At 38.5% G+C, this 24,620-nt stretch overlaps 5 protein-coding genes across 9 annotated transcripts in view; 3 read left to right on the forward strand and 2 right to left on the reverse strand.

Moving 5' to 3' along the window:
* LOC124183086 (G-protein coupled receptor Mth2-like) overlaps nucleotides 1-4,174 on the forward strand; it is a 32,153-nt gene extending 27,979 nt beyond the window's left edge. For all 4 annotated transcript variants that reach the window (XM_046571102.1, XM_046571105.1, XM_046571104.1 and 1 more), the window contains 3 exons: nucleotides 132-316; nucleotides 1,884-2,049; nucleotides 3,122-4,174. In XM_046571102.1, the coding sequence (XP_046427058.1) occupies nucleotides 132-316; nucleotides 1,884-2,049; nucleotides 3,122-3,482 (712 nt within the window). In that variant the 3' untranslated portion in view covers nucleotides 3,483-4,174. The remainder of the gene's footprint in view (nucleotides 1-131; nucleotides 317-1,883; nucleotides 2,050-3,121) is intronic.
* Nucleotides 4,175-5,555: 1,381 nt separating this feature from the next.
* On the reverse strand, nucleotides 5,556-18,036 carry LOC124183081 (pre-mRNA-processing-splicing factor 8). Its single transcript, XM_046571096.1, has 31 exons — nucleotides 17,837-18,036; nucleotides 17,107-17,346; nucleotides 16,750-16,918; nucleotides 16,493-16,657; nucleotides 16,167-16,382; nucleotides 15,453-15,791; nucleotides 15,103-15,208; nucleotides 14,320-14,848; nucleotides 14,018-14,244; nucleotides 13,579-13,905; nucleotides 13,296-13,502; nucleotides 12,923-13,213; nucleotides 12,263-12,643; nucleotides 11,785-12,023; nucleotides 11,563-11,709; nucleotides 10,904-11,468; nucleotides 10,496-10,822; nucleotides 10,236-10,405; nucleotides 9,999-10,146; nucleotides 9,634-9,923; nucleotides 9,329-9,520; nucleotides 9,062-9,256; nucleotides 8,799-8,970; nucleotides 8,626-8,739; nucleotides 8,360-8,533; nucleotides 8,063-8,256; nucleotides 7,603-7,984; nucleotides 7,316-7,519; nucleotides 7,079-7,203; nucleotides 6,681-6,835; nucleotides 5,556-6,589 (listed from the first exon to the last, which is right to left on the reverse strand). Exons 2-31 carry the CDS (start codon nucleotides 17,324-17,326, stop codon nucleotides 6,435-6,437), a joined length of 7,125 nt encoding a protein of 2,374 aa, XP_046427052.1. The 5' UTR covers nucleotides 17,327-17,346; nucleotides 17,837-18,036; the 3' UTR covers nucleotides 5,556-6,434.
* A 224-nt stretch (nucleotides 18,037-18,260) lies between these two features.
* LOC124183088 (complement component 1 Q subcomponent-binding protein, mitochondrial) lies at nucleotides 18,261-20,098 on the forward strand. The gene is made up of 5 exons (XM_046571108.1): nucleotides 18,261-18,670; nucleotides 18,827-18,977; nucleotides 19,063-19,265; nucleotides 19,660-19,748; nucleotides 19,841-20,098. Exons 1-5 carry the CDS (start codon nucleotides 18,454-18,456, stop codon nucleotides 19,988-19,990), a joined length of 810 nt encoding a protein of 269 aa, XP_046427064.1. The 5' UTR covers nucleotides 18,261-18,453; the 3' UTR covers nucleotides 19,991-20,098.
* Nucleotides 20,099-20,207: 109 nt separating this feature from the next.
* On the reverse strand, nucleotides 20,208-22,563 carry LOC124183090 (TP53-regulated inhibitor of apoptosis 1-like). Of its 2 annotated transcripts, none has more exons than XM_046571113.1 (3): nucleotides 22,225-22,563; nucleotides 21,517-21,780; nucleotides 20,208-21,163 (listed from the first exon to the last, which is right to left on the reverse strand). In XM_046571113.1, exons 2-3 carry the CDS (start codon nucleotides 21,745-21,747, stop codon nucleotides 21,071-21,073), a joined length of 324 nt encoding a protein of 107 aa, XP_046427069.1. In that variant the 5' UTR covers nucleotides 21,748-21,780; nucleotides 22,225-22,563; the 3' UTR covers nucleotides 20,208-21,070. The 2 variants fall into 2 exon arrangements, with proteins under 2 accessions (XP_046427069.1, XP_046427070.1); XM_046571114.1 differs by having other exon boundaries at nucleotides 21,517-21,691; nucleotides 22,225-22,557.
* Nucleotides 22,564-22,596: 33 nt separating this feature from the next.
* Nucleotides 22,597-24,393, forward strand: LOC124183087 (CDK-activating kinase assembly factor MAT1). The gene is made up of 2 exons (XM_046571107.1): nucleotides 22,597-23,131; nucleotides 23,228-24,393. The coding sequence occupies exons 1-2, from the start codon at nucleotides 23,008-23,010 to the stop codon at nucleotides 24,067-24,069; spliced, it is 966 nt and encodes a 321-aa protein (XP_046427063.1). The 5' UTR covers nucleotides 22,597-23,007; the 3' UTR covers nucleotides 24,070-24,393.
* Nucleotides 24,394-24,620: the final 227 nt, after the last annotated feature.

Raw genomic sequence — 24,620 nt, forward strand, 5'->3', positions numbered from 1 at the left:
TTATATTTTCGTCGCCATCGCCGTAAAACGTATAGTTTATAGACCGGTGACAGCAAAAGTTTGTTAAATTATTTGCTTTGTTTTTTTCCTACTTTTAGGACTCGATTTGAATAAATTTTGTTGTGTTGCAGGGGTTACCGGTCAATTCAGGGCAGCGTAAGACAACGTGAACGCAAAAAGTTCATATTGTACTCTATATACGCTTGGGGATGCGCATGTCTGTTGACGGGAATTTGCATAATTATGGAATACGCACCGGGAATTCCCAGCAATATAGTTCGCCCCGAATTCGGAGTGGACAAGTGTTGGTTCAAGAGTAAGTGTAGCTGCTGTAAAGTACAGCAAATATCGCAATATTAAATATGAAAGAGAATAAAAAAATGGGCACAATTTAGTCCAGTCAAAATAGGTCGGAATTAAAAATATCCGCGATACGGCCGCACTTGAATCTAAAGTCAATTTTGAGCTGCATAGCCAGAGTTTCGAGAAAATAGCAAAATTCGACGTTTATTGGGTTTTTCCTCAAAAAGTCCCATCGATGGATGGAAAATCACTTGACCATCGTGTAGAGCGGAAAATTCTACATCGAATTATGTCCTCGTATGTCGGAAAGGGAGTCGGATTAACAAATTAAGAGAAAAAAAATTATTTCATCAAAATTCCCCAGATGCCGTCGATAAGTAGAATTCCTTTTTTCTCATTCAAGAAATCATTTAACCAAAATTCCCCAGATGCCATCGATAAGTAGGATTTCTTTTTGCTCAATTTGTTAATCCGACTCCGTTTCCGACATACGAGGACATAATTCGATGTAGAATTTTCCGCTCTGCACGATGATTGATTCATTTTTCATCCATCGATAGCAGTTTTGGAAGAAATTGCAAAAAACGTCAAATTTTGCCGTTTTCTCAAAACTCCGGCTATGCAACTCAAAAATGATTTTAGATTTGAGTTCCTGAGGGACGGAAATCCCTGTGCACAAAAATGCAGCCGTATACCGAATATCTTCAATTCAGACCTATTTTGACTGGACTAAATTTATGGACTTATTAATATCCACCGGACGTGAGATCAGGGCACGCAGCATTCGATGTTGTTTGAAAATTGCAAAATTTAATATCATGATTAAGAATAAATTCGTATCACAAATTATACCTCGATAATAATTTCCTCGGAATCGTTTACTAATCGACGATTTTGATCGGAATTTCAAACAAACAGTTTCGATTTGGCACGATGCGGCAATTCGGCGTGACTTTTTTACCGAAACATTTGTTTCGTTCGATTGTTCAGCTACCGCGTTATTGCAAAAATTTTCAATCCGTATCAAGAATAGAAATTGTAGGAACCGTTTTCGTTGAGAAACTCTGTTTGTTTCGAATCCTCATTGTGAAACTGGGAAAGAAAATATTCATCGGTATAAAAACGCAGGTGGTTCAAATGAATCACAGAGAGTACTTTCAACTCTTGATTAAATCAACCGCAAATCGACAACTTCATCAATATTATTACAAGCTGTTATTTCTAGACGTATAACTCACTCGAGATCCGTTCTACAATCTAAAAAATAACATATCATTATTAATAAAAAAAGATGAACCACAATCGTGAGTAAAATATTGTTGCTAATAATATTGTTTAACAATTCTCGTTACATTCCACGTGTACAATTGTATGCATAGTTGATTCCACAGTGTAAATAATCTCAAATTAATCGCTAATCTTGAATAAAGAATGAGAAATGATCAAACATTTGATTAAGAAATTAAAGCAACGTTGCAAGTTTGTTTTTTTCGTTTCAATAATGCATTGCACAGACTCACGCATGTACAATTAATAGATCCGTATTATACAAATATTATAAATTTAAATTTTTTTTACAGCGGAAATGGCGAAAGCTTACTATTTTTACATACCGATGGGATTGACGGTTCTCTGTAACATAATTTTGTTCATCTTAACGGCGGCAAAGATTATACAACATAAAAAGAACACGGCGCATCAATTGAAAGGAACAGAAAGCAGGCGTCACGATGATAATAAGCAGTGGTGAGTGAAAAATTTTAGTTCGTACAATTTTAGTACACAATGAAATCTCCGCGTTTGATAATATGTCAATATTTATAAATGTATATAAAAAAGAAATCCATTAATTTTATCACCCGTGGTAGTAAATAAAATTTAGATTAAAAAAAACTTTTAAAAAACACTTCGCCACGATACAACCTTCCGCTGACAGTTTGGCAATAATGTTTTTCGACGACGTTAATCCGAATTCAGTTTGTAATACAAATTTTTTAACACGACTAACGTGATTTAATTCACACGATGAATCAATCGTAAGGCTGTAAATTTTCCCTATATTACAAATATTATAGAGCTTCAATTTTAGTTCTCCTTCTCTTCTTGTCAAGAAAATCATCTGGCCGAAATTGTCAGGTTTATATTAACTTGTTTATACTAAAAGTTTGAAGCAATAAACCGATACTATTCACGCTCAAACACCGACGGGCTAATTTTGATTGCCTCGTCCAAGTGGAAAGAGAAACCCGTCGATTACACAGTTTTAACATTTTCTCACCGCGAATACTTTTGGCGAAAAATAGTTTCGTCTCTATCTTTTTTTTTTGATGTCTTTTCCATAGTCGATTTAAACACCACTTTCAATAATTGTCACCTCCTTAAATATTTTCTCTGTAACAATTTACAGGGTGGCCACAAATTTTTTTTGGGAAAAAAAAAAAATTCCACGCCATTTCCACATTTTCCATTACCTAAAATCTAGTTTTCCCTGAAATTTTCTCCAAGTTCTAGTAAGTTGCTAAAAAGAAAAATGTAACTTGCAAACACCGTCAGCGTTGAGCAAATTTGTTTTCTCGAGGAAAAAAAGTAAACTTGTTACGTCAAAAAATGATTTCCGATCCCCTAGATAAAAAATTGTTCTATTTTCCGTGTTTTTCCAATACCAAATTAAAAAATCCCCCGTATTAATACACCCTGTATAATACACAAGGGTATTCAGACTAACAAAATTGACTATCGTCCCATTTGTGATGAAGAAAAAAAAAAAAAATGACGTCGCATTCGTTTTAATTATTATTTCGATGTTTCAATTTCGCAGGTTCAACTTGTACCTGAAATTGTTCATCGTTATGGGCATCAACTGGTCAATGGAGATAATCTCCTGGGCGTACAAGAGTCCGGAGTACCTTTGGTACATAACGGATTTGGCAAACACCCTCCAGGGTGTGATAATATTTATAATATTCGTATGGAAGGAGAAGATTAAACGTTTATTAATGAAACGCTTCGGATGTAAAGGGGAAAATTTTTTATCACGAGACTCAACGAGGAGCGCTTATCACAGCTCGACGTCCCGGACTTGCACAACATCCGTTCCTCTGAATGAGAAAACAAACTCGTGTCCAGAACCCGCCGCTAAATACAAATCGACAAACTTTGACGACAGCGACGGTGCCTAAAAAAGTTCGGATCATTAACGACGTTTATTACCACCGGAAAGAGTTGTGAATCACAATTATTACGCGTATAATTCGTAGCAACGATTGGAAAGATTTTTTCATTTTTTTTTTTCATTCTTAGAGAGCGATAAGATCAGAAAAAGTTGATTACGTGCATGAAAGAAATAAAAATGATAAACGAGTACGACCAATTGAAATAAAGAGAAAGCTCTCTTTTTGTTTTTTAAATATTTTTGGTTGAAACATCGATATCGCTGCAAGTTTTCACTATATATCGCAATTTTAAATCTACAAATAGTTTGCTACGATTATATTTTGACTTACAATTTGAATCTATTCGTCTCTTCGTGTAGTTGAGATCATAAAATTATCTATAGAAAATAGTTTTAATAACAATAATAATCATTATTATTGTAATTTTATCCGAATATAATCCCATCTTACTTTACACTGTGAGTTGAATCCAGTGAATGGTTCTTCTTTCTTTGTTTTTTTTTTTTTTTTTAACATCGAGTGACTGAGATGTAATATTATTAATGTCTGATAGTTAAAAGTTTGAGATTTGACAAATTATAAATATATTATAATTGTAATGTAATTATTATTTTAAACTCTCATATTAAACGTGTGTAATTAGAATATACAAAATTTACGTAACTTGAAAGATATTCGAGAGGCTTCGTTGGTTGGGGGAAAAAGATAAAAAAAAAGGTAAAAAAAAAAAAAAATTATCGATCTTCCAGGACGCGAAGCAATAACAATTGATTTTGAAAATGATCGATTACCTCTCCAAAATCTTTAACGCAACCAAATATATTCGCCTGTTGTACAATTTCGAGTGAGTGATTCTACTTTACGAAAATTGGCTATAATCATAACATATTTGTTACTTATAACTTATAGATTTATACTTTCATCACTTATAATCTTCTAATTGCAGCAACAATCAAACGCTGCATTAATGATTATAAACCTTGGTGTTTTTCTTTCGACAATCTACGATCTGTAAATAGCTATTTTAATTCGATATAACATGTATAGTTACTTCCAACCAAAGTTGTAATACACAATGTTTGCCCCCGGCGGCGTGTATATTTTGCTATTATAATTAATAACATTACTTTAAAAATGTTAGGAAAATTTGAAATTTTTTTTTTTTTTTTTTTAACGTGAGAGAACGTTTTGTGGGTGAAAAGGAAGATAACTATCTAGCCGGAGACTGTTACTAATGGATATTTAGCTATTCATTATATTTATATCAGTCATTGAGATTTCAACATTTTGACAGTATCGACGCGAGGCTAGGCGATAAATTTTGCGTGGGTGTGGATGTGTATCTGTATTTTGTGCGATAAGAACACGAGTAAATATTTTTTTTGATCAACACGAATACCTTAACGATATATTTGTTATTTACATTCAATGAATAAGGAAAAAAAAAGGAATTAAAACAAAAATGACATTTTCATACGTCGGATTTTGACCTGAGATTTAAGTAAACTCTCCAAATTTGACAGCGGTTATAGATTTAAATTTTCAATCGCGTTGTTATCACTTGCTAATAAAAACTTTTCACGGGATGTCTAATTCGTTTAACAATCATTTTTTTTTTTTTTTTTTTTTGTTTTTTTTTTCGGTACTTATTGACACCGGTTTTCAGTATCTGTTTGGTACATACTTAAAATATTGTGACACAATTGTTGTTAATTATATTAAACCGCACCTACCTTATATGTATATTCGTGTATCTTATTACGAATAATACTTACTCTATATGTATAATGAAGCACGATTGTTCAAATCTTGAATATTGCTTTTTGTATTGTGATATGCTTATGAATAAACAAATTTCTCAAAGTTCACAACCGAAATAATTTTCCAACACCTTTACACGTTGTAACATTGTAATACAGGAAGGTATTTCAAACGGCCGATCAACTTACCTGAGACAATCAAATTACGATAAAATGAAATCTTCATATTTATGTAACACAAAATAAGATTTCACGAAAATGAAATCGCGGTTCAGGTCGCTGATTAATTGGCGATCTTATAAAATTTTTCATACCTTCGTTTTCATGTCCGAATTCATTTTATTCATAAAAGTACAATAATCTATTTAACTTGCGTCGTAATAATTATTAATTGCAGTAATAGTCCGTTCTTTAAAATCTATACCGTAAATCTGGTATTTATACTGTTTACGGGATTGGAAATAGCGTGGTACAGAAAGACATCGGTTTCAGAGCGAATGATCAATCAATATTTTAACGTAAAAAATTCGGATTCATTATCAATGGGACAGAGATATTTTACTCACCGATTGGAAATTAAGGGAATAGGATTCTTGGGACTCGTGGAACCATTTTTATGTTGCGCAAATCTCCGTAAACTCACTCTTGTCGCAACCTTCATAACTCCGTCGCTCCGCACATACGTGTGATGTCTCACCGCACCGTCGCAAGTATACTATTATTTTCATTTTCGATAAAGAAAAAGAAGAATACGGTACACTAAACATTCGTGCATAAATCGTGTTTGCGAAAAGAGTTGAAGTTACTTCACTGTTAAATAATTATCCCACTATTTACATCTTTAGACACTTGGTTTCGTCATTCGTTCGTTTTATTTTTTTTTTTCCATTTTCTTCTCTCAACGCGACTCGCGTAACATTTGCACACTGTCGAATAATTGATACGACTGTTTGCGAAATTCTTTAAACAAATGATGAATGTATACCGACAAATGTTGTTCAGCGCGTGAAATAATAATCGGAAAGAAGACCATCACCCTCAGGGTCGTGAATTTTACGAGCGTTTAAATCGATTTACCGCGTGGATATTTTAAACGTTAGCGAAATTCTTCTCCGAACACTTCACGGCACTGGTTTTGCTCTCAGTGCCACTGGAGCAAGTTCGTATCAAGGTAAACGCCGTTTTTAACGACTTCGGTTTACGCGTACATGTCTTCCCTATCCGCTCCAACGCCGTCGCCATCTTCCAAGCTTGAGAAATTCAAGAAATGGGCGGGTCGGTGAACCTCGTGGTAAAATTCTTTCGGATTTGCTAATTGCAGTTCGTACTTCATATTCGGGTCGTGTCTCACGCCTGTGAATTGTTTGAAAAGTCACAACATCAATTATACCACGTTTAAACGTAATCAAGTATTCACAGCACACGAAAAGCACGCAATACTCACCCATGAAGTTGTAGTTCCAAGAACCCTGACTAGGAACCATAAAGAAGCCCAGGAAACGATCAGAAAGCAGCATTTGTACTTTTTCGTAGTGACTTGGAAGATATCCTTTGGGATTGTTTCCCTTGTCCGTGTTTTGTTTCCCCCATTCAAATCCACTATAATAAAAGTGATTTTTCACACATTATTCACCATTTGATTGCTGATATACTTCATCCATTTGAGGATACTTCTATGACAAGCAGAATTTTCAAAACCTTCAGACATCCAAAGAGTCTACCTAATGTGAAGCTGCCGATAATGTAACGAATGACTTTTACACCGAATATTTAAATGCACCCAAGTTTTAATTCTCGGCGTGATCCAGGGTGTTTGAACAATTGAATTTGAAAATCACATACCTAGGAGTGAGTTTGTATGCCGTGAGGGAACATGAACCAGGGGTGAAACTGCATGTAATGACAATTGTTTTCTCTCCGTCCCATCCAGGATTTTCGGCCATAACTCTGGCGTGCGTTGATATGTCCTAAAAATAATCGTAGTTCTTGATAGGCGAGTTGTCAGTTAGTTTAACGTTCCTACACTGCTTATACGAAAGAACAATTTCGAGTACTAAGCATATAACGAAAGTTACATACTTGTGGAGATAATTGAGGCAGTTCATTCGGCTGAGTGTGTATCCATCCAAGCGGTTCCATCTCTTTGAGATATTGATGGTTTGGCAAAGAACTTGGAAGATGCACAGTTTGATGTGTACCCCATTGTGGGGCCATTACTATACACCGTATCTCCTTGACCTGAGGATTGTCCGGAGGACTAATGCCGTACAGATACCCTGCGATCTAAACAAGAGTGACTTATTATTACGAATGAATCGACAAAGCAGTAAAACTATCACATAGTCGAGTAGCGCGCATCCACATACCTGTGCGCGTAAGTCAGAGATGGTGACAAATTTCTTGAGAACATTCTTTGGCAGTATATAAGTGTACCCGGTTTCCTTGATATCGTCAGACGAAACGTATATGTGGTTAGTTCTGAGGTGAAGATTGGTGGCCGAAATAGCTCTCACTCGCCATTCCGTTTTTGAACTGAATGTCTGAGTTTCATAGTTTGAAGTAGTGGCGGTGATAATTTCGTCACCATGTTTGTTGACTGTTCTAGTCGTTGTTGCAGTGAGCTGCGATTGCTCTTTAGTCTGTTTTTCAATCTCGGCAATCTGTTGTCTCTGAGCCGACGGAGCGCTGATCTCCATTCCAAGAATAATGTCACGAATTTCAGACTGTGTTAGCGATGCAACATTGACGCTGTTGAAGAAAAGTTAGTTAGCACGTTAAAAAGTCAACCTCCTCGCAATCAAATAAGACGAAATATAGACCACTTACTTGTTTTTCTTTCCATAGTCAGCCAAAATCAAATCCTTCAACTGCACTTCCACCTTGATCCACTCGTCATCGGTAAGTGATGGCCAAATATGATGCGGCTCTGTGATAGTCGTTTTGTCAGGCTTGAGAACAACTTTTGTTCTTTCTGTGTTGACATGTAATGCTCGCAGAATCAGGATCAGACGTGAAAATGCCTGTGTAATGAATTTCATAAATGAGAGTTCAATCAGCTCCGTTGATTTTTATTATTCGTACGATATGGTTAATTTCACTATGAAAAAAACAAAAGCAACTTACCGTGTACGAAGAAATTGTTTTCAGCCAATCGTCATAGAGATTGAAGAGAACCATTTGAGGTTCCGTAGCCTTCAGAATAAGGTCACCAAACTTTTCTACCTTAAGACAGGCTTGGAACGGAAGTTGCAACTCCGAACCTTTGATAACGATGTTAGGGAAGTCGAGTAAATGAACCTGTAAAAGTTAAGTGAAATATTGAAGGTTGTTTTTATTGCTTCAAAAATTTGGTTCATGTTCCATTAACATGGTTGAAATTTTATCCGTACCTCGAGAGGATCCAACATTCCTTTTCTGGTTACAATAATTTGTTTAGGTTGTTCTTCAACGGGAAGAGACCGAATCAATGCCGCAACTTCCTCGGCAGTTTTCCATTTCGCCAGCTAGAATGTTTCCATATTATCGGGCGTTCGTTAATGATAAATTAGCGAATTTCAATTACCTGTCCGAGACGCTTTTGACCAGCCCAAACCGAGGTGTGAATAATTTTGAGGAAAAGCTGTCCAGTGCGAGGGTTGAAGATAAAGATGGCACCGTTGATAGGTTTCGTAGTCAAATTACCTTCAAAAGTCTTGTGAATCGTTACTCGGTAGACGTTTGTATCATCGACAAACCTGAAAAAACCAATAATTTTTCAATTAAAAACAGTTGTCATGAAGTAACTTGTGCTTGCCGACAAGACGTGGGGAAAAATAATCCACCTACCAAATAATCTGATTTGAGAACAGCTCTCCGTAATTTTGTGACGATAGGTAAGGCTCTGTTGGTTCTGAAGAGTAGAGTTGAAGAGCCTTCCTGATGCGCTCTCTTAGTACATAAAGCGCAGGGTTGGCTTTCATTATCTTTGCCATCGCTTGCTGGATAAGAGGCTTACAGCCCGGGAACCAGTTACCATATGCGCTGTTTGATGAATGATAAAATTAGCCTTGGTAATTTTGCAAAACAAATGATGTACCGTCTCTTACAAATTACCTGTGCAGGTTGTAAGCCAAATCAATGGCGATAAGCAGCCCTGTTGGAGAAGGATAAATCGACATGTTGTCTGTTGTATAGTCCAAAAACTTCGCCCTTGCGTATCGTTCAATGTCATGAGAATCGTAGTCACCCCACCTCAATTGGACATCAATCCAATATTTTTGGGTTGTGGTATTGTCCATCATGTCTCTAAAATGCGACAACACAGTTGCTGATTACGTCATGTAAGTTAAATCGATGGACTACTTATATTAATTGAATTGCAGTCCGAGTGAAGATCGTTAAAAGTAGCGATGACTCACTTTGAATCTGCTAGCAAAGATGGCCTGGACACATTCCACTTGTACGCAGAGAAGAGCAAGATATCGGCGCAAGACGAGTTCATCTTGTAAGACTTTCTCGGGTGGATAGTTTCCTTTTGTACAGTTTCAATCTCGAGAGCATCTAATTCTTGATCAAACACTTGACACAGATCCATGACGATAGACTCGTGAACCTTTTGCCACAAATGGGCACGGAAGATTTGAATCAGGGATATTTTTAGCGTGGGAATTTTTCCGTGCATGAAAATTCCAGTCAGATCCAGTTGCACCTATGGCGAATAAAAGGAATGTTATATCCCTGCTCATCTGGTGGCTGAAAATTATGGAGTTAGTTTTGGACGCACCTGGAATCCAACGTAAACGTTGGCTCTGTTGATGGTCGGCGACCACCACAAAGTAAAACGACGGTTCGGAATTTGATTTAAACCAGATCTCTGTGCATTTGTCAATTTTTTGTACTTCATCGACTCTTCAAATCCTGATGCCTTCTCCCTACATTACGAAAATAAAAGAAATGCTATAAAAATTTCAATCGTTTAGATTTTATTGCCAACACTATTAAACAATGGCAAAATACTGACCAAAACAGACCTTCCCAGGTAGGGAAATACGTTCCTTTGAACAGAGTATGCTCAAGGATACCTTCGACTCCTCCAAGCGCTTGGATCATATCAGTTCGGTAGTTGTTCAAGTTCCACAATTTACCGTCGTGACGTTGATGGGTCCACCAGAACGGATTTTGTTTGAGTACCTGTAACACGAGTTACCAAATAAAAGATACGATAAATTACTTGGCCCAATTTAATTTGGGTTTCAGGAAAGTTTGAAACAATGTAATGACCTGGTACTGTTTGAATTCTGTTCGGATTCTCCATCCTTTGTCATAGGCAAGAGTGTGCCTATCCTTTTGGAAGAGTGTGTTTATCCTTGGTATACCACGATCCCAACTGTCTTCAAGATCTTCCAGAGTGAGACGACGATTTTGCGCATTCGCCTCTTGACGCTTCAACGCGTACTCGGCCCACACTCGTTGAGAATCAATGAACTCTGATTCCCATGGCTGAATGTATCTGTACAAGTTGGGAATCAACTGATCCTCGTCGTGACTCATTCCGGATCGGAAATGAGTAATTCCAACGTCAGTTTGCTTTGACCATCTCAGGTCAGACTGAAATTATCAATGAAAAGAATGAAAGATTTGAAACGACGCACACCTGACTGATACATTATTGAAATATGTTCGAATTACCTGTGGAATGAGAACGTGTCCCATAGACAGCATACCGAGTCCTCCAAGTTCTTTGGGAGTATAGAAAACGACAGGTGGAAATCTCGAAGGCATTTTAGAGTTCAAACCGATCTTGATTCTAGTTTGAATTTTGTTCTCGCACTTGACAAGTAGATCCAGAAGTTCTTGAGTATTGACAACAGCTTCGCGGAAGTAAGTCATGAGACCGATGAGCGCAGTGTTCCATTTGTTTACGATTTTGGTGAAAGTAGTCGACCCAGACGCCATGAGGATCTGTCTGACTCTGTTGTGGAATCTCTGAAGACTTTCGTCGTCAACTCTGAGGAAACACTGTGCCGTCCTTTCCTTAGTGATTTCATTCTGCAGATTCCAAACTCCGTCTCTGTGCGTGAATTCTTCATGCGTCGTTCTGCATTTTGGTAATATGCGACACTCGAAACCACTCATGTTGAATAACAAATTGGGATTGTCTTTACTGTAGACACTCACAAAACTATTCTCCCACTGAATGGTGGTCGTCGACCGAGGCAATCTGTTCTTTATGTCCCAGAATACGGCTCGACCGCTGCGAATTAAACAAAAAAGAACTTCAACAGTAGATAATTAATCGTTTGCGTGAAAAAATTAGAAATTAATGTATAAAACGGCCAAACACTCACAGGTTTACGTCGTGTTTCATCAAGCGCATTCTCGCATCTCTAGGCCAGCACTTCTTATTGTTGTAACCTACGATATTTTCGTTGTTCGGATCTGGATGTTCGGTCAAGTACCGTTGTATCAGATCTCTGGCTTCTTCTGCTGTGAACCTGTAAATATACTTAATGAAATTTCCGCAAGAAACTTTATATTACGTTCACTAAAAAACTGGATCACAATTTTACCTGAGAAACAAGTGGATTCTATCCACGTATCTGCAGAATAAACGAATTGGATGAGCCGTTTCAGAAGCTACATCTTGGAAAGTCAGAAAATCGTTGGGCATTTGCGGTGGCCCAGCCATTTCGCTTGCTCTTTGCAAACCGAGCACGAGTAAGTCCAATACCAAGCCATAGTATTGTGCTATGAACGAAGCGAATTGCAGACCTCTTATAATACCGTAACTGTTCGTGTGATTCATGTCCTGGAAATAAGGTAAAAAACTTTGTCAATCGTAAACTCCTGAAGAAAATACGACAGTCTTGAAATCGATTCAACTTGTCATCATCTTGGAAACTGTATCAGGTATGAGAAACCAGTACAGGGCAAAAGTGATCGTTACTTTACGAGGCACTAGTAGAAGGCTGACAGATAATTGAATTATTTAGCAATTTCTACATCCTCGAAATTTTATAATGTAAAGAATATGGAAATAATAATTACCTTGTAATTTATGACAACGTTGTTCTTTGCTGTCATGTAATCAGCGATATTGTGATCAACGATGAGCCTGAGGAGTCTGTTGAGTAATGTTAAATCAATTTTTTCGTACAGTTTCTCAAACTTCGACTCAAGCAGGACGTTGCATTCGCCTTCACTAACATCCCACACATCCTGCAAGTTGTTTATACCCTGACACCACTTGTACACCAAAAGTGGAGGCGGTTCTGTATCAGATGGCTTTACCCAGGGTGGGAAAAGTCTGCGTTTGTCGGCCTCGTACCAGAGATATTGATCCAGGTACGCATCCGTGATTTTTTCCAACGGCTCAACGTCGTAGACGGGAATCAGGTGACTGTAGAGATCCATAAACTCGATTCCGACCTAGAAATAGATCGCGAAGTTGAGGGAGAGGACATTTTTGGGGAGAAAAAGTTATTTTCCATATCAAACAATTCAGGTTGTGCTATTTTTCCAACTAAAACAGGGCAGATGTTCATCTCAGACAAACATCTGCTCACTGAACCAGAAGTCAGCCTCACAAATGGCTGATTTCAGACCCCTACACAAATCTGTCATCATGAATATTCAGACCAGAACAGAGTAATGGTTTTGTACATTAGCAAAAACAAAAACACACAATAAAAGTTTTACGATGCTTACCTCTTTGAACGCCCTCTGCGTCAATAGATGACGTTTAATCCTTGACAACGCCTCATGAGGATTGTCGTAGGCTTGTTCAATCAATCCGAGTTCCTCTCGCTGGCTCTGATTTAACCTTGACTTCACGCTGTAGGCTTCCTTCAATCTTTCCAAAGCAAGAATCAAAAGTTTCGTGTCGTGTTTGTAAGATAATGGTGGGAATGGTATTGGCGCAAATCGACGAGACTCAAGCCAGTGAACTGTCGTTGTATAAATGGCAACAGCTTCTTCTGGAGAGATGTACGGTCCATCCTAAAATTAATTCGACCACAGAAAATTAGCATTACTTCGTGCGTCAGGTATTTAATCGAAGAATCAACCTTTTAACACTCACTTTCAAGTAATTGTGTTGCCTTTCCTGCTCTGCCTTCAAGTAGAGTCTTGTCAGACGTCCCAAGTTCTTTTTACAGACTGTCTTATCGACTGTAGCACCTCGCCTAATACGTTCGCGATTGTAATGTGCGGTGTTAGTCCACCAGTCAGCCTTCATCTTAACGTATCGAAGAATCATATTTTCGATCGGAATAGGCAGCCCTGGAACCTATACAAAAAACAAATTGTCACTCAAGAGTGACGAAAAAACGAATCAAGAGACGAAACGGAATCAAGTCACAAACCTTCCATGGAATGTTAGCTTTCCAGCATCTCCAAGCCTCGCTAAGATGTTGAAGAATTGTTCTGGCTTTGTTCTGTTTAATACCTTCAGGCATCATGTCAACGATGTCGTGCATCACAGAGGCTCGCAATTCGAGATCGAAGTGCGACTCGACTCGCTGTTTGGTCACAGTCTTTGCAACCCCTTTGGAATGCCGTCCCTCGAACTGCCTAGACAAAAGATTACCAAGCCAGCGTTCGAGCAGCGGTGTGATACCACGCATGAAGAATAGCCACACTCTCCATCCAGGTGCCCAGAATCCACATCCGGGACCTTTGCCTACTGGACCCTATCATCAACACACGAAAAAAAGATTTTTTTGTGAAACACGAGCTTTACAGAGTGAATAAATTCAAGAATATGGAAACGGTACGTGAAAAAAAAAGCAAAAAAATACTCACAGTGTTAAATCTGTAATAGATAAGGTGCTTCAAGTCTTTGCACATTCTAATCTGCCTCATCAGTTTGTACTTGTAGCGATACATGCCAGTAAGTTGTCCGACATGAGCAAAGATGTATTGAAGCCCGTCAGCGAGTTGAAAGGCATCAACGTTGTTCAAACGGTACTGAACATGAGAATCGATAATCAGTTTGGTCAGTCGGAGGATTTCACGACAGAGATGGAATGCTGAAAGTAAAAACAAGCATTACGACTAGCACATTACAGTCCAAACTTATGATCTTTGACATTTTTACCACTCACCATTTCCAAAACGCGACTTCTTTCTCTCTTTGGTGGTCAAAGTCTTGACCGGTTTCAAGTTAAAGTTATAATCAAGATGAAGATAGTTCAAATTCTTTCTGTGAATGAGCAAGTTCAACATATTGTATCCCTGCCTGCATACTTGAAGACCAGCTTCTACCCAGTCGATAGTTGTAGTCTGGAAGAACTTGGTCGATTTGAAAGACCTGAAGAGGTATCGTTTTTTCTGTGGCTTTGGAGGCCTGTGTTTCAATGCATTCAGGACAAAGTACTTTAGCAATTTCTGGTAACTGACACGAACTTTGACTGGCTGTCCCGGTGGACAATGTTCGCGGTACCAAGATTTTACCAGGGGAATATCAATCGCTCGTCTAGTTCTGCCAGATCGTGTATTAAACGGACGTGGTGCCCAAAGCAGAGCAATTCCATTAGCCGTGTTGTCTGTATAAAGCGGAGTCTCCTGCAAAAATGGCTGAACCTCTTCAGGCAGTACAAAATCTTCATCTTCTTCAAGAAGAGGCTCCATTGTCTACGGAAAGAGAGGATTTTCTAAAATTAAATTGTGAATTGTGGAGATTTTGAATGAAACTCGATGAATAAAATACAGTGTCGTCATTTTGGAAACTCCGTTAGTCATGCTGCGCTAACGCAGGGCAAAAATGACCCTTCATCTACGAGCTATTTTAGTTGAACAACTCATTGAACAGGGATGTCGACATGGAACAGCTCGAAATCAAATATGATAATCTCTACGCAGCATTTATTAAAGAGCAATGGATGTACCTTCAATGAATTTCGGTGTGAAATCGGGTTGATCAATGGGTCAAAATAAAAGGCAGGTAAATCTGGATCCTCGGTCTTGATGTAGACAACGTTAGGTGCGTGGTACCTGCGACCAGGATATAATTAAACAAATATAAGGATAGTAATGTTAAATTTAAAAATTTGTCTGTGATTTCAGCAGTCGCCCTCTCTCCTCTACGAGGGTGACGAATAACGATCACTAAATATTTTACCACACGGCTAGTAAGACCACATATAATTTTAATATTGTCTTAAAACTGGTGTGGATATCAATATAATAACAGAATCTGCAGAAATTTAAAAAATAATCTGCAAGTAAAACTACCTACCACGAAAGATGAACGAAGTGTGGCATGTTGTTGTACAGATAAGGAAAAGCGATACGATATTCCGTACGAATTGGTTGTCGGATGATTATTTTATTTATATCGTTGAACTCGTTCCAATCCTCGTCAGCAGCATTTGAATCCTTCACAAGGGGCTCAAACTTAGGACCGCCAGGAATGGCCATGTTCAAAGCTTTTGCAGTAAAGAACGACTTTGGATCAAAGAGGTAGAAGAAATTTTGATCAACCAAATCAGTCAGCAGCTGATTGGCCAAACGATATAATGTTGCCATTTGTGGAAGGGACAAGTTCCACTTACGATAAGTTGATCCATTAACATGCCTGGAAATTATTAGAAAAATTTCGTTGCGTGAAATAATTTTGGTCATGTTTCTTCAGACTGCTAAATTTTGAGTATATACGTAAGTCTATTTCAGATTAGCGTTTGATCCAATCACAACGTTGCATTTGTCTTATCTCAGACAAGCAAACAACAACGCTGCAACCGTCAGACCACATGAATGACTGATTTCAGGACCCCTACGCGATTCATCATGAAATTGGTGTATAAATGACGTATATTGTCAGGAGTTGGGCAGCAGGTCATATATTGACGCCAAAGCTGCGAAAGGTCCTGATATTGCTAATGAAATAATTTAGTTCACTTTCAAGAAAAATTTCAGCTGAGCTCAGCATCATAATCAAGTATTTACTTACTTCGTCCCAACCAAAGGTTTGTGCTCGTAAAACCATGTAGCAACCGATTCGTCTTCCTCCGAGTCAAGCTCGATTTGTATGGCTTCCAAAGGCTCGACATCCAACACATTGTCTGCATAATCTAGAGGCGGTTCTTCATCATCGAACGGAGGAAATCTCATTCTTTTGAAATGTCTTCTGTCTCGTTTCTCACGCCTCATCATGATCCACATTGTTCTTAAAATTAAATTCACTAAATTTTAATCACGATCAAACATTGAGCCGAAGTAATTATTTGACCTTTTTTTCTCTCTTAACAAAGAGTTAGAAATTCTTTAAAAACTCACCCCCACTGAGCGATATAGACTGGTTCAATGACCCATGGAATTTCATTGACAAATGTGATGGCTCCGGTGATATGATACAGCACTTTGACGTCCCGAATTTGTTCCCATGGCATTGGCATGTTTTCCAACAATTTCATCACAGCATGAGGCATGTATTTCAGAGCACTGTAATTAATATAATGACCGTATAACAAAAGGTGAAGACAAAATTACAAACAAAAATAGAGCTTCATCGAACACTGATACACGATAATTACCCCAAATAAACACGTTTGTCATGTCTGTATTTTCGGCTGCTCATATCTCCATGATCTCTAATAATCTTTCTTATGTGCTCAGGTGGCATATCCTCCTTCTGAGCATCGACGAACCCAAATTTACGTTTCTCCGCAAAACGTTTGGACTGTAATTGCTGCCACTTTTGAGCTAAAATTTGCAGAAAGTGGGATAACAAAATCAAGTTATCTAATCATATGTGAAAAGTTTTCATCAATGAATGCCATTTGGAAATATATTAATTTTTCAGATGTTTCCTTTAATCACTAGAAAATAATACATATGCGTAAAGGACCTTTTCTGTCTTTCCAACATTAACAATAATAATCCATTCTTACCTTTTTCCTGCAATTTATCTTCGGAAATAACTTCGGGCTGCTTAGGCAGCTGCGGTAGCGGCGGCCCAGCCATTGCTTGCATGTGAGCATGATGGGCTGCCTGAGCATGAGCCGCTGCTTGCGCGTGAGCTTGCGCAGCTGCAAGCTGAGCGTGGGCCTGCTGCTGGGCCATCATGGTGGCCCATGGGTTTGGGCCCAGCAAGTAAGGCGGTATAGACATTTTGACGCTGACTTATTTAGCTGAAAAGAAATTTTTTAAATCTTTGATCAATCAGCTAATTATTATAAAAATTATGAGTTGAAAAACTAGTATAACTAGACGTAAATGAGCATATAAGAAATCGTGCCAATTGACCTAGATATCATGCAATCCGAATTAAATACGTGAAAGTAAATCAATACGGAAATACAATGTGGCAAGAAAATGTCACGTAATCTGTCAATCATTTACAGAGTTATTGAGTAATAAAAATGCGGCGTTGAGGCCTGTAAATACACATCCTTTGGTTATGGTTGACTTCCATTGTCAAATTGGGATCTTAAAAGCTTTTATTACTTTTATTCGATTAGTGAAATAATTATGATATTTTTGAGGTTAAATAAGCAAAAATTTCCGTTTAGTGATCAGTCAAAATCGACGCCGACCGTTGATTTTCATTGGCGAGAATGCGGTAAGGACACAAATCGTCAGCCATTTTGATCACGAGAATGTCGTGAGTGTTGTATTTACCTTGGTTTCTGTTGCAAATAGGGTATCGCTAGTTGTTCAGCAACATCGCGCCCAATTTGCTCTTCCAATTAATCAACTGGTGTTATTTGGCACCTGATTTTCGTCCGTCTATACGTATCTTTGCGAAACGTATCTCCTACGTTTACAAGCCGACATGCCGAACGAAGACGAAATTACTCGAATACTCGAAATCAGTAGCGCCGCTGCAAAATGACGGCTGCGTTTACTAAACTCTTTGTAACACGGAGTCAACTTCCGGTCACTAAGATTACACGCATCAACCGTCGAGAAAAATGCCTGCACTTCGGCGTGGAAAGTCCACTGAAAGTCACATTATACGATAATAATTTTCACCCCATATCTGCGTCTAAGTATACCTGACTAGTTTGTGGTTTTGAGCTCACCTTAACGAACATCCGGTCGGCGAACAGGGTAGAGGCAAGTATGGTAGAGGAAGACGAGAATACAAGAGTGAACGTAGCCCTGACGCAACCTTTTCCGCGCAAGGAGTAGCTTGATCGCGAGCCGTGCCAAGCCGTGCATCAGCCGAATTTTAGAAAACAGTGTAAATTAATTACAACAATTATCAACGGCGGTATAAGCCAGAAGACAGAAAGATGAACGGAATAGTCAGAACCGCTCTGAGGGCCTCAACTCTCAAGGGATTAACACAATCTACCGTTGTTGTCGGCGGCACGGCACGAAGGGATTTCGCAAGAACGATGTGGAACATGTGCAGCCGGCAAAACGAACTTGCACCACTAACGAGTTACAAAATTCAAAATCCCAGCGATTTTTGCAGCTGCGGCTGCTCCCGAAAGGCACACACCAAAGGTTAGGGTCATTTTTCAATGTCACCTCGTAACTTCTCCGCCCGAAATATAACTTACTATTATTATTATTACTATTATTTGGTTTTTTTTTAAGTGATAATTTTCTCTCTATTTATTCAATTGCAATTTTTTGTCATTTACATGGTTGATGCTATAGCGGAGAAAGAATTGGGACTCTTTTTAGCTGAGGAAATTGTTGCGGAAAAGAAGGCACAAAAAATGAAGACCATTCCCACAGAGTTAGACGGCTTTAAGATATCGTTAGATGGAGCGGAGGTTACGCTCACCAAAAAACATGGAGATGAAACGTAAGCCAAAAATTGTTTAGCGATCTTCTTGCTATAGTTATTACAATTTTGTGACAAAAACTTGACTGAATTCGTAATTTTTTAGCATAACGATAAATTTCAATGTCAATCATACTGTCGATTCTGATTCTGAACCTGACATTGACACCCCAGAGGACAAGGCTGAATTTGGAGAAATGAAAAGCAAGCCAAGCTTCGAAGTTGATATTGAAAGAGGAAATCAAACTCTAGGGTTCACATGTTCATTCAATAATGAACCGCAAGCTTCTGGTGCCGATGATGGCTACAGTAAGTTTTTTTTTCCCTCCCATGGACCAAATTAAATTTTAAAAAAACCTCGCCAATACGAAATATTGGAGTTACATTTTTTTCTTTTTTTTCAATTTGACTAAATTTACGCTGCATTCTGTTTTAAAATTGTGGTTGATCGGACGTGAATGGTATCCAAAGCGTTGAGTACAAATTGACAAACTTTTTGTCTTTTTGATAATTTACCTTTGGAAAAGTAAAGTGCTACCGTTGGCATTGGGTAATATCATAAACAACGAAATTATCTCAGTCACGGTGGATCGACAAACCCTTATAAAAGTGCAACATTGCAACTTACGTAAATAGAAAAATTAAAATTAAATAGAGTAGTACGTTCACTACATGAAACAATTTTGACTTGTGCCCTGTGCAGACGATATCTTTGGCATAGACGAAATAACATTGTACGAAGGAGAACACAATGATAAAATTTATGCTGTCGCTGGTGATGTTATTGATGGCGTAAGTATATAATAACAGATATGGCATAATACTGAAAAAAAATTTTTCCCTTGCAACGACATTATAATGAAAATAATCATTTCATTCGACAGTATCTTTATGATTTACTGATGAACTATCTTGAGGAGAAAGGAGTGTCAAACGAATTTGCTGAGAAACTGATTGAGCTGAGTACGACCTATGAACATACGGCATACATCAGTTTACTCGAAGGTCTCTCAAAATTCACATCTGGAAAATAATTCCGTTATTTGAATGTCTGTCGAATGTCCGACATGTTTACCATTAATCAGAAGAACTGTACTGTATAGTCTTAGGTCTCGTTAATAAACTCTTCTTACATACGCCAATTGTGTTTCCCATAACTTTCCTCTCATCTCTGAATACAAAATACGCATGGAAAATAAGGAATTAAAATAAAAAAATTAATAATTTATATGACATTGGACAAGTGTTTGATAGTTTTCTATACATTTATATTACACATATGTATACACACATTCTTGATACTTGATAAGGAAATATGGAATTCGATTCGCTAAACCATCATTGGCTCTGTAAAACAGTTGAAATCATTGTGCTACGAGCCAATTGTTATACATTTAAGCTAGTCTCGAGTAGAAGCTTTGAAACGTTTTTTTACATTTGGCATTCCTAAAGCAGAATGCCTTGGAAATATGCAATTGATAAACCTGAGTATAATCAATGAGAAGCATCGAATGTCTCTTTAAAATTGCTGAGTGGTGACAATAATTAAGAATAATCTTTTCAGGCATTAATAATCGAGGTTTACGCTTACTACCTTTACCGCCACACAAAGAGATTAAAATAAGTAGTTATTGTTGAACATACATGAAGCCGAAGCTAGCAGCCGAACGTGTTTAACTTTTTAGAAATAGAAAAATATCGTTCAGTTTTATCAACATAATTCTATTAAAGTATCGGGAGTTCGAGGTATTTAAATAAATTTAGATCTTCGTATTTCACTACCTTATCCGAACGAACATTAGAAAATTTGGCTGCTAATTCCGGCTGCTAGCTTCAGCCTTATAAACATATTGCATAATGAAATCATCCATACCTAGAGATATAAAACAATTTTACCTGAAAGTAAATTCATATAAATTACTTCAATCTTTGTTAATAGCTTTTATTCTACTGAATTAAGGATCCGGCGATGCATGCTTCTGTACCGCCGCCTCACTGTTGGTAACTTTATGAGGTACCGATGGGATCGTAACTTGTGCCAGCGGCATGCACGGCGAGCAAAGCATAGCTGACATCCAAGACGATATTGGCATCCACGGTCTATCGACTAATTGTCAGCTGCGAGGCGGGGCTGTTTTCTCCTGATCTGTACCTAGGTAGTTAGCTTCCACATCTTTAATCTCTATGTGCTGATCCTTCATAGCTTTCTGAAATTTGAAAGATAGAGAACCATTGGTTGCGAGAAAAAAGTACAGAGCTGAATTTGAAACTGAGGATTGATTAATCTTGAGGTTGACATAGTTTATCGAAGAGATTTCAAGTTTTCGTTTCTTTGAGTCCAACTCACCGCCACGCACTCTTTATAGACTTTGAGCAAGCTAGAGCACATCGAGTCGTTTCTATCGCCCTTGAGAAATTTTTCAGAGAACCAATAATTGAAACAAGCGTCGTATTTCTGTTTTAATTCACTGCATGCTTCCATGCTGACGTTCCGCTCAATCTGGTCACGGTGACAAAAACCTATTTTGAAATAATAATAACTAAATAGTAATAAAATTACCTTTACACACTGCTGGTAGACTTTGAACAAAGGAGCACACATGGAGTCGTTTGTTTCCCCTTTCAGGAATTTCTCAGCGAACCAGAAATGGAAACACGAGTCGTATTGCTTCTTGAACTCATTGCACGTCTCGCCAATACTGTTCATAAGGAGATCTGTGCTACTCGGACTATTTCTGAAAGCAGACCCAACCGACTCCAACACGGTACTTCCAAAGCCTTTGGCTTGCATTTTGCATTTGCTGATAAGGTATTGAATCGAATCCTTTAGAGTGAAATTACGTTTTTTACAATGTAAGTCAAAGGCTATCCTTGGTAGATATTCGATATTTGGCTACAACAAATTTAGCGTTAGGTTATGCCAAATGCAAGCCACTAATTGAATATAGACGGTAATATTCATATACTCGAAAACTTGACAGATTTAATTTATTGACAAGTGCCGCAAACAAAACGAAAACAGCCTCTTTATGTCTTAAAATGACTGAAGAGAATCAACATATTAAACAATTTTAAGGTTAAAGTTTTCGAGACAGAATTTAACCTTAAATATTTTACATCATGATAATTGTAACAACTGAGACAACAGTGTTCTTTCATATAACGTTGAAGGGCCTGAATTTGAGGTTATGTTGTTCACTTTTCTTTGCGAACAGCCGAATGATTGCACGTAGGCATATTTTTTTATCAACACGGCGCAAAGACTTACCTGCGTTAATTGTTAATACGGAGCTAGATTGTCTCCTGGAACAATTTTATGTACTCTCTGATTGAATTAAAAACGCTCGTACGATGTGTCGTAAATACATAAAAAGCACCGTGGTTCTGATCGTAGAATCTGAACTGTCAAACGTCGAAGACAAGCTGAACGGACAGAGATTTTCACGAGGAGCGAATGAAGCAACTGAGTTCGTCGCGTCTGTAGCGTGCGTTAAAATATATTCAAGAATTCAGCCCATCGATTCTGCGTGCTCGACTTATCACGTTCGGAGGGTTTGGAGTGATTGTGCCAGATTGTGCTGATTGTAGGGTCGAAATTTTCGGGTGCCTCGACTTTCGAGAGCCCGGCTCGTGTTTATCATGTTTCCGAATGCTTCCGAATGTTTCCGATTAGTTTCAAAAACCAATTTCGTGTCAGATGGCGCCACGAAATTGTGTTTGGCACAAAAAACGCAAAGGCTTCTCCTTGCACGTCGCGTGCGTTTTCCGGTTTTTGGTTTTGCGTCAAAAGATCCGGCGCTTTTGGGCGCTTTGGAGTATTGTTGACAAATAATGTACTTATATCTACCTACGTAATAATACCGTTCCTCAACGAGTCATTAGATTTGCATACAGGGAGAAGTTTTCAGGAAAAATAAAGTCTGACATAAAATATAATCGTATCTTATGAAATGTGCGGTTAATAGAAATAGCTGCTGGGGTTAAGTTCACGTTGTTATTTATGCTTACCCTCATTTATTCCTTGCTGGTTGAACAATAATCACTTGTCACAATGGACGACCAAATTTGTCCCCGTTGTAAAACGACCAAGTACAGAAATCCGTCGTTGAAGTTGATGGTAAACGTGTGTGGACACGCGTTATGCGAAAGTTGCGTCGATCTCTTGTTTTTGAAGGGTAATTATCGATGCTCACAGTTCCATTACATCGTTTTCCATTCTAACGCTTATTTACAAACATTCAAATACATGTTGTTATTATTTTCTCTTGTAGGCTCTGGCGCTTGTCCCGAATGTCAAATACCGTTGCGAAGAACAAATTTCAGGGTCCAATTGTTCGAGGACTCGATGGTAGAAAAAGAGGTAGACATCCGCAAGAGAATACTCCGCGACTTCAACAAAAAAGAGGAGGACTTTACAACGCTGCGAGAGTACAACGATTACCTCGAGGAAATTGAAACGATAATATACAACCTGGCCAACAATATCGACGTAATAGAGACGAACAAGAGGATAGAGCAGTACAAGAAGGCGAACAAGGAACAAATTTTGAAAAGCAAGTCCAAGCTGGGCAGGGAGGAATACGAGCTTGAGGAATTGTTAGAGCTGGAAAAGCAGCAGGAGGAGGAGCGGAAATTGGAGTTGATAAAGCAGGAGGCTGAAATGAAGAAGAAAAAAATACGTGAGAAAGAGGCTCTCATCGACGAGCTAATGTTCTCAGAAGCGGACGCCGCGAACATTGTCGAGACGTTCGCGTCTACGATCCAGGCGACCAGAGAGGAAGCTAAGGTCGTGCCGGTCGCAAAAGTAACCCAATTCAGTACCGGAATAAAATTCGGCAGACAGGGTCAGCAGACATTCATGCCTGTACCGAAAGTCGAGGAAGGTCCTACCTACTGCTACAAGCGTATCGAGCAGGAAGTCGAAGGTCCGCATCCTCCTGGCTGGCAGGAAATGGAATCTGGCGGATATATCGCGCACGTCAGAAGCGAGAAGCCGGCAGAAAAAGCCGGAGGCTTTAAGTCGAACATTGCGTGTTTGAGAGCGCTTCAGGAAGCGATGGCTGGGCTGTACCACAATCCCTCGCAAAGACCTCCCGAGTCGATGGCAATCTGACCCTACGACTGGTCATAAATTGCCGACGGTCTCCCGTCAGTTTGTTAAAAACTCCTGACGATATCGACTGACTGCGATGAAAACTAGCTTATTATACCCACATGGTGAACAGACACTCCCAGGCTCATGTAGTATCGTGTAAATAATATATTCGTGGGTTGCTTTCACAACGAATTATACATTTCGTACGGCTGTACCGCTTTCATTATATTGTAAGAAATTGTTGACAATTTAATGCTTAAAAAGATGAGGATGATAATAATAATAGTAATTATCGTTGGGTGGAAGAGTTTGTAAAAACAAAATAGAGGTATGCGATCGGTAGTTTGGCGTTTATTTTCTTTGCACAGTAAAAATATTAAAATAAACAGAGGCGGTAAATTAGCGAATAAGCGACGTTCCGACAAGTCAAGTGATTCGGATTCAAATCTGCCCTAGTCTCCCGGCATCGAAGTTGGTACGACAATTCGTTAACAGATGGCGCCAGCGCTGAGTGCCAATAAATTCGTGCTCGGCGGTTAAATCCGAAAGGCGCGGGGTATGTATAAGGG

The sequence above is a fragment of the Neodiprion fabricii genome, chromosome 5, assembly GCF_021155785.1.
Source record: "Neodiprion fabricii isolate iyNeoFabr1 chromosome 5, iyNeoFabr1.1, whole genome shotgun sequence".
NCBI lineage: Eukaryota > Metazoa > Arthropoda > Insecta > Hymenoptera > Diprionidae > Neodiprion > Neodiprion fabricii.

Coding starts and splice junctions, on each gene's coding strand:
- LOC124183088 (XM_046571108.1), top strand. CDS start 18,454: ATGAACGGAATAGTCAGAACCGCTCTGAGGGCCTCAACTCTCAAGGGA. Junction 18,671..18,826: donor CCGAAAGGCACACACCAAAG/GTTAGGGTCATT, acceptor TTGATGCTATAG/CGGAGAAAGAATTGGGACTC. Junction 19,266..19,659: donor TGGTGCCGATGATGGCTACA/GTAAGTTTTTTT, acceptor TGCCCTGTGCAG/ACGATATCTTTGGCATAGAC.
- LOC124183081 (XM_046571096.1), bottom strand. CDS start 17,326: ATGTCTATACCGCCTTACTTGCTGGGCCCAAACCCATGGGCCACCATG. Junction 7,520..7,602: donor TCTCTGACTTACGCGCACAG/GTATGTGGATGC, acceptor ACTCTTGTTTAG/ATCGCAGGGTATCTGTACGG. Junction 6,836..7,078: donor GCATACAAACTCACTCCTAG/GTATGTGATTTT, acceptor CTTTTATTATAG/TGGATTTGAATGGGGGAAAC.
- LOC124183087 (XM_046571107.1), top strand. CDS start 23,008: ATGGACGACCAAATTTGTCCCCGTTGTAAAACGACCAAGTACAGAAAT. Junction 23,132..23,227: donor CGATCTCTTGTTTTTGAAGG/GTAATTATCGAT, acceptor TTTCTCTTGTAG/GCTCTGGCGCTTGTCCCGAA.
- LOC124183090 (XM_046571113.1), bottom strand. CDS start 21,747: ATGCAAGCCAAAGGCTTTGGAAGTACCGTGTTGGAGTCGGTTGGGTCT. Junction 21,164..21,516: donor TCTACCAGCAGTGTGTAAAG/GTAATTTTATTA, acceptor TTCAAATTTCAG/AAAGCTATGAAGGATCAGCA.